The following is a 7,993-nucleotide window of genomic DNA, read 5'->3' on the forward strand; positions in this document are numbered from 1 at the left end:
CCGGGTGAGCCGTGAATTCAAAATCACTTCGATTAGGACTAAAAAAAAAAGTATGCAATGGCGACAGCGAGCACCGTTGCCCGGGTAACGCACCTGCATTTAATTTAGCAATTAATTTGTGATTAACGACACAAAAACGTAAAACAAACACTCCACCAATCCACCAATGCCCACCAAGCCATCTCAATGAATTTATTACGCAACAAAACGTGCAGATACGTTTACTATACCCGCCCAACCCCTTAAGATTTAAAAACACAACGTTTGACTTTAGTCCTATTTAAAGCATACCAAACAAAGTTTGCTTAAATTGTCATCGAAATATGAAGTTACACAATCTCGAACAGTCAACGGAATCGTTATGTGTTTGTATAGTTCTTACAGCTACGGTTTTGGTTTCATCTTAAGTTTGGAGTCGAAATTAAATTAACATTTAGTATTTTCGCCAGTTTAACACACGGGCTTGCCTTGCCAACTAAAAAAATTAAACAGAAAAGAAAAAAAACACATTTTTTAACGGTTGTGGAACGCAAATAAAACAACGACAGAAAAAATATCCGTGCGTACAGAGAACTCACTAAAAAAAAAAACTCGCGTTTCCGAAGTCACATTTATGCGCTCGGGCAGGAGTCGGCTCGCAACGGGATTGGTTAATGAAGAAAATCCGCTGCAGGTGCGTTTCAAACGCCGGTTTCCCCTCCCCAGTATAGTTTAATCGTATGCCATTTTTAAAATGTCCACCTTTGCCCGCATTTTACACTGTGTATCGTTGTTGAAAAAGTACGATCGGGAGCGCAAAATCCATTCTCCAAAGCGGTGTTTAAGTTTACCGATCGCGCCTTCGGAGTCGGAGTTGGACACAGCCGATCTGAAGTTTTGCAAGTAAGTTTTTTTTAAAATTTGATTTTAATGATTTGTTTTGTATTGAATGTTTTGTTGTAGCTGGTAGGAGACTGAAGATCGAAACACGCGTTCGGGTTTGCATGGATCCTGCGCATAAGAAATGTTTGTTGTGACGATTTTTTTTTACTAGTTCTTTATTTTATTTAATTTTATTGTCTTTTTTATTGCACAGACATGATCAAATAACCAATCCTTAGCCGTGAAGCCACGCTGAAAAAAAAAGCAGTGCCGATCAATTTTTAAATTATTTGATAGTCTGTCAGGCCTAATATGTTAAGAGTGAAAAGATCGAGCAATGCAAATTAATATCTATCTATCTATCTATCTATCTATCTATCTATCTATCTATCTATCTATCTATCTATCTATCTGTTGGTGTGTCGTGCTTTGTCGTTAAAAGGACGCCTTCTCAAATGTTCAGAAGATCAATTTTGGGACGGTCCCAGTATGTGGGCGCTGCATTTACAGTTTGAAATGCGTTTTCTTTATCAGTGCAGTACACTGTTCCCTTTTGCATTTGTGTCGGTGTTCAGTTTCCTTGTAGATTGAATTACTGTTGTATCTTCTAGTTATTTTATTGAGTTGGGTCGTTGCCAGTGGCAACTCCGGAAACGTGGTACAGCGTATAAAAGTAGAAAGTTGGAAGCTCTAATGTTTTTTAGTTTTTTTTTTAAATCTTAAATATTGCGACCCGTGATAATCTCATGACTTCCAAAGGTGTCGAATTGCAGCCCACTGGAACACGGGCGATACCGGAAATACACTGGAACGGTGGGCTCGTATATAATTGTGCTAAACATGGATGCATACCGTATGAAAGGTTCTCCAGTGGCACCGGGTGCATTCCAACTTCAACGTATTTGGAATCGCTGGTTCGGTTATTTTCTATTGAACGCATGCGTTTTACGCGGCCATCCAACAATGGTGCAGATCAGACCCCTCGTTCTGCAGCTTTCTGTCTGATTGCGTGAACGTATGCCCCATAATACTATAACGATTGCAGTCGTTGTTATTGTCCGTTATTCTTGTATGTTCGCAGGAGGAAGATCGCATGCTGTAACTCGACTTATTTCCTTCTTCTGTTGGCCCGCAATGGAAAATCACCTCGAAGGTGACCCCTATGCATCCGACCAGCCCCCCGATTTTTCCATTTTAAAGGACCTGCTGTTCCCCGCCTATTTGGAGCCGGAGTGCGGAACCGGGAATGCTGCGGAAGGCAAAGTTAGCTCCAAACGGCAATGCAGCACAGTTGCGGTGGATTGCAAAATCGACAGGATTGCAAACGCGAAGCCCTGCACACGGGTTTGTGTTAACGGCAGCACGAGCACGTCGAACCGGGCCGATCCCGATTCGGGGGACGGTGCGCCCACGTGCCACCACCCGAGCGGGCTCCTCGCGCTCAGCCTCGCCAGGTTTGTTACATTTTGTGTTTCGATTTTCTGAATGTTTCCAACGCTGAGGTAAAACCGATACAGTGAGAAAAAACAAGGTTTGTATTCATGCGTCTTATTAAATAATACAGCATTTCAGTTCGCTTATGTATGGAGTTTTGTTTATGTTTATTCAGGTGATGTTGTTTGTTGTAAAACACTCACGAGTGTTTTTTTTTTATTTTTAAATACCTGTAGTTTAATGTTTTATTCTTGTGAAGTAATTATTTTTATGTGCTTTTCCATGAAAATGATAAGTTTAATTGATAGACAGAGGGCAAGCACACATTTGTGGTAATGGTTCTAAAGTAAGTTTGTCTATTAAAGTTTACAGTAATTTTATTTAATGGTATTTTTTTTTTTATTTGCAATGTAATTTTTTTATTTGCCAAAAAAACTTTGTAAGCGACACCATAAATAATTTATGGATTTAAAAAAAGTTACATTTTATCACTAGTGATAGCAAAATCAGCACTGGCCCCTTTTTTCTTGTATTGAAGATAGTACATTGTTTTAAATAATCAGGAAATGCAGATACAGCATACAATTAAAAGCTGCATCTGCTTCCTGGTAGCCAATTACTTCCTGTGCAGAACATTAATGGACTCAAACAGTGGCACTGGAACAATTTTTAAAGTGGGGGTGCTGAAAGCCATTGAACAAAACTGTAACCCCTGTATGATGGAAGCCATGCAAAGGCAAGAGGGTGCTGCCGCACCCCCAGCACCCCTCGTTCCAGTGCCCTTGGACTCAAAAGTAATTCAACCTTAAAGTAACTGTAGCTAACAAACCCAAGCCACGATTCAGATAGAGTAGCACTTTCTTGGTCCTTTCCCCACCCCTTCAATGGTTTCTTACATGTCAATAACCAATCAACTGCTTCCCTTATTGATTGACATGCTTTCAGCCAGTAACCTGCTTTGACCCAGAAGACACTGCTAAGGTAAAACGACCCAGAGAGTCGTGGAAGGCGTGGAAACTGAGAATTGTGTTTACTTCAAGACACAATGCTTTAAAAAAAATACCTATGTGTGTTGTTTGCAAACTGAGCCCTATGCAGCCAATGGAAGTGCATGGTTTATTGAACTGTTTTAAGAACATAAGAACATAAGAAAGTTTCCAAACGAGAGGAGGCCATTCAGCCCATCTTGCTCGTTTGGTTGTTAGTAGCTTATTGATCTCAGAATCTCATCAAGCAGCTTCTTGAAGGATCCCAGGGTGTCAGCTTCGACAACATTACTGGGGAGTTGGTTCCAGACCCTCACGATTCTCTGTGTAAAAAAAAGTGCCTCCTATTTTCTGTTCTGAATGCCTCTTTATCTAACCTCCATTTGTGACCCCTGGTCCTTGTTTATTTTTTCAGGTTGAAAAATCTCCTGGGTCGACATTGTCTATACCTTTTAGGATTTTGACAATGTTGACCCAGGGGACTTTTTTTTTGTTATTTTGTGGCTACAATCGCTTTTTGAAAATGACAACCTTTCCCTGGTTTAGAACAATTGAATTGTGTGACCCAATTGGGTTTGGTTTCTTTCAGGAGGACCGGTGATGCTGCAGGTCCCACTCAGGCTTTGAGGACACATTCTGCTCAAGAGGTCCAAGTGCCAGAGACCGCTATCCTCTACCTTCTGCAAGAAACAACCAAACTGGTTCCTCCCGTTAAGACGGAAATGCTCGAGTCATCTATAGATGGGAGCGCTTTGCAGAATGCACCAAACTCTCCAAAACGAACCGAAGGCCGCGATCCTCCCGCTCCGCCCAGGCTAAGCTGCCCAAGCGATAAAGCGAGCGACGCGGTAACCGGCGTGCATCCCAGCGCCTACTCCGGTTCTTTTAAATTCCTGCCGAGTCTGGAAGGATGCAGCTCCCTGGACGTGATGAGTCTCATTAGTGTTCAGTGCAAGAGACTGATGAACCCGGAGAGTTTGCTTGAGCCCGCTTTGCCGTCGACAGCCGCTTTTGGACGAGTGAGGGACGCAGAGAGGGAAACTTCTAGAGAAGTGGGCTCGGAATGCCCAGAGGTCCTCACGAACGATGCTGAGAAAGAGGCCGGTGCTGGGGGTCTTCAAGGGGGGCCCAAGAAGGTGGCCCCTCATGACCCCAAGGATGGCTGCAATACAAGTAGTGCTGATGGATTAGTTTTTGTACCACTGAGGGTTGTGGAAGAGAAGAGAAGAACAGAAGGCAATGGCATGCCTGCGTTGGGCGAAATGGTCCAGGTTTATGGAGAAGACCCTAAGCAATGTAAAACAGAAGGTAGCTCTTTCCAAAGCCTTGCTTTCAGAACACCTGGTTGCCCAAGAAAAGTCAAAACTACATCGGATCTCCTTGCTGATACTTCATTGAATAGCAGCTCTGGGCCCTTCTGTGCAACAGAGGGATGCTTTGGGAAGGAAGACAGACCGGCAAGCATGCTGAAACTGGAGCGTGGTAAGAATTCAGCTGTGGGATGCCATAGAAACTTTGCAAGACTTTCTATGGATAACACATCTGTGAGCCAGACTGGCGTTTCCTACAGAAAGATGGACAGTAATTCCAATGAGCTTCAGCAAGACGAACCAGACCCGTTTGAGAACAGGAACAACGTACAGTCCTCCCCGGTTCCTTTTAAAACGCAAGCAGTTTCATCAAACGAGTTCAGTGAAATGCACGAGTTCAGCGGACGTTCAGAAAGTTGTGGAAAGTTTGCTGAGGCTGAAAAGCAGGAGGGTGGTCAGAAGGAGTCGACTTCTCCTGCTGACTTGAGCGAGCGGAGGAGAATGTCAAGGAAACAGAGACACCCGATGAAAAGTGTGAATCGATGGGACCCAGACTTCAAAGGAGTCACTATCCATATGCAGACACAGCTTAACAAGGACAGTGCGGACCAGGGCCGTCTCCTCATCACTTCACAATACAGGTACCACCGCTCCAGCTCCACCGCCTTGTACCATAACGCAAACCAAAGCTTAAATGTTTCAAGGTTAGACGAGGGTCAAACGGTCACAGTTTTGCCTAAACATTTTAACCATTGTCAGATATTCAATATTATTATCGATACTGAATATTTGACATTATTATTATTATTAGTTTATTTAGCAGACGCCTTTATCCAAGGCGAATTACAGAGACTAGGGTGTGTGAACTATGCATCAGCTGCAGAGTCACTTACAACTACGTCTCACCCGAAAGACGGAGCACAAGGAGGTTAAGTGACTTGCTCAGGGTCACACAATGAGTCAGTGGTTGAGGTGGGATTTGAACCGGGGACCTTCTGGTTACAAGCCCTTTTCTTTATCCACTGAACCACACAGCCTCCATTATGAAGGCTGCAGCCAAAACATTTTTAAACTGGACTCACCTTTTAGTTTTCCGTACACCTAACGAAAAAAAAAAGACGACACAAATTGAAAAATGTGACATTTCAAAATCAACACAAACTACTGTACTACTGACTTCCGGTGGACTCTACCCCCCCTCCACCACCTCCCTCCTCCACACCCGATATAATTTTGTAGTTTCTTTGATTTACATGATGATAAATAAGATAACTACATTTAAATTGATGTCCCAATCCTAAAATTCTGGGTGATGCAAACCTTTTTGGTTTTAGCTGTATATAATTACTTACTTCAGGGTCTGGATTGAATTTTAATTGGTTACATTAAACAATTTAGAACAGGGGGGTTGGAACAAAGACCAGGACTGGAAAAACCAGCTTTGGACACCCCTCCCTGTCTTGCAGTAAATTCCTTTGCAAGCATGCTAACCGACCAACGCTTGTTTTGCAGTGCGAGATACTGGAAGATGAGTCGCAGAGCGAGAGGCAGCAAAACTCGCTCTCCTGTCAATGCTGGCAGGACCAGCAGCTCCGAAGAAGAAAGTGATTCGCCTTGCCCAATAAGTAAGGGGGCTGCATCATCACAGCTGGAGTCATATACCTGATATTAGAACTACACTGCATTGCATTGATCATAATCCAAAGAGAGATACATTTCAAGGTCCATTGTCATTAAACAAGCTGAAATAAGATGCAGTATATTTGTTTTGCATAACAAATACCATATTTAAGAAACTTGAGATGCTGTCTGAACACAATTTACTACAGTTTACAGACTTTAGCGTCATGTACTGTGAAAGTGTGCGCGTGAAGCCCATGACTGCAGAACTGCTAACGATTCAATTAAAAAAAAAGAAGGGAATTTTGGTTTTTTTTATTTGACTTCTTCCCCTCGCAGAGAATAAATGCTGTGCCTCTTGCAACACGAAGAAGACTCCGCTGTGGAGAGACGCTGAAGACGGGACTCCACTCTGCAATGCGTGTGGGATCAGGTAAAGGATTCTTTTCAGTTCCTTTTTGAGCAAAGCAGATTTTTTTTTTTGGACCCCCTAGCGAAGTTCCATTCCAACATTATGAGGATTCCGATATGTTCTGCCCAGCCGTTGCTTGACCCATTAACGGGCCATTGTCCTCATACGAGGACAGGCTACTTTTGTCATTTCTAACTGGCATCTGTCTTACCTGTTGTTGTTTTAAAAAATTTTCAGGTACAAAAAGTATCGGATCAGATGCTTTCGCTGTTGGCACATCCCCAAAAAGGATGGCAATTCAAACTCCAGGTGTCTGAAGTGCGGCGACACGAGAGGACGGGCGGTGCCTCGGTGCCGGGGCTCCCCGGAAAAACACGAGCTGATAGAAAACTCTTAACCAAGACTTTCACTGAGGCTGCCGCCAGAGCTCGTGTTGGGACCGGCGTTAGGCAACAGACTCCAAATACTGACTTTGATAACCGGTGGCCGCTTTTAACAGTTGTAGCTGTCCCCTCGCTTCGTATGAATTCATAAAGACCTCTTTATCACGTGATGTTAAAAAAAAAACCAAAAAAAAAACACGAACAACACACTGTGACTTTTTTAAATCTGGGAACTCATCAGAGTGTCCGGACCAAGTCCAGTACTGTACATTGGACCGCAGCGCTGTTTTCTGGTTAGAAAGATGCATTCGTTTCACCACCAAAAAAGAAGCAAAAAATGGAAATTGCTTTGGGGTGGGGTGGGGTGGGGTGGGGTGGGGGGGAATGTATTTTTTTTTTGTGTGCTTTACAAAAACAAATTGTATAAATGTAATGATATGTTTATATCAATGTTATTGATAAATGCTTTTTTTTTTTTTGTTAGCACAGGGCAGGGAAACAGTGTTTTGCACTATTGTGTGCGCAGAATGACAGCAACAAGCCTGCACTTGTAGTTATAACCCCTCCACTGTCCGCACACTTGCACGATGTTATGTTTCCTATCGACGTGTCTATTTTATGATGCACACATGTTTTTTTTTTTTCAAAGTTATGGCAGGGCGATTTCTTGAACTCCACAGAGTTCACACAAACTGTTTAAAAAAAAAAAAAAAAAAGTGACACATTGGTTTGTTTGGTTGTTTTCGGCAGCGGTTGCTTGTCTTTCAACAATGTGTATTGACGGTGTTTTGAAGGGACACCTGCGCCCTATTAAATTTAACCCTCCTTTCCGATTCGTAAGATGTGCTTCATTGAATCTTATTTCCAGTACCGTCCGTGTTTGCCATTGCTGCACTCTGTGCTTGGTTTGTGGCTGAAGTTTCCAGAACACGTTAAGTGCTGTTGTCTTCATTTGAGGACAGCCTTTTTAAAATAAAGGGTATCAGA

General features: G+C 42.8%; 1 protein-coding gene across 1 annotated transcript; it reads left to right on the forward strand.

Moving 5' to 3' along the window:
* The first annotated feature begins 291 nt into the window (after positions 1–291).
* LOC131706676 (uncharacterized) lies at positions 292–7,355 on the forward strand. Its single transcript, XM_059008239.1, has 6 exons — positions 292–882; positions 1,943–2,315; positions 3,871–5,232; positions 6,104–6,216; positions 6,551–6,644; positions 6,861–7,355. Exons 2-6 carry the CDS (start codon positions 1,996–1,998, stop codon positions 7,018–7,020), a joined length of 2,049 nt encoding a protein of 682 aa, XP_058864222.1. The 5' UTR covers positions 292–882; positions 1,943–1,995; the 3' UTR covers positions 7,021–7,355.
* Positions 7,356–7,993: the final 638 nt, after the last annotated feature.

This window comes from Acipenser ruthenus, chromosome 36 (assembly GCF_902713425.1).
Source record: "Acipenser ruthenus chromosome 36, fAciRut3.2 maternal haplotype, whole genome shotgun sequence".
Classification (NCBI taxonomy): domain Eukaryota; kingdom Metazoa; phylum Chordata; class Actinopteri; order Acipenseriformes; family Acipenseridae; genus Acipenser; species Acipenser ruthenus.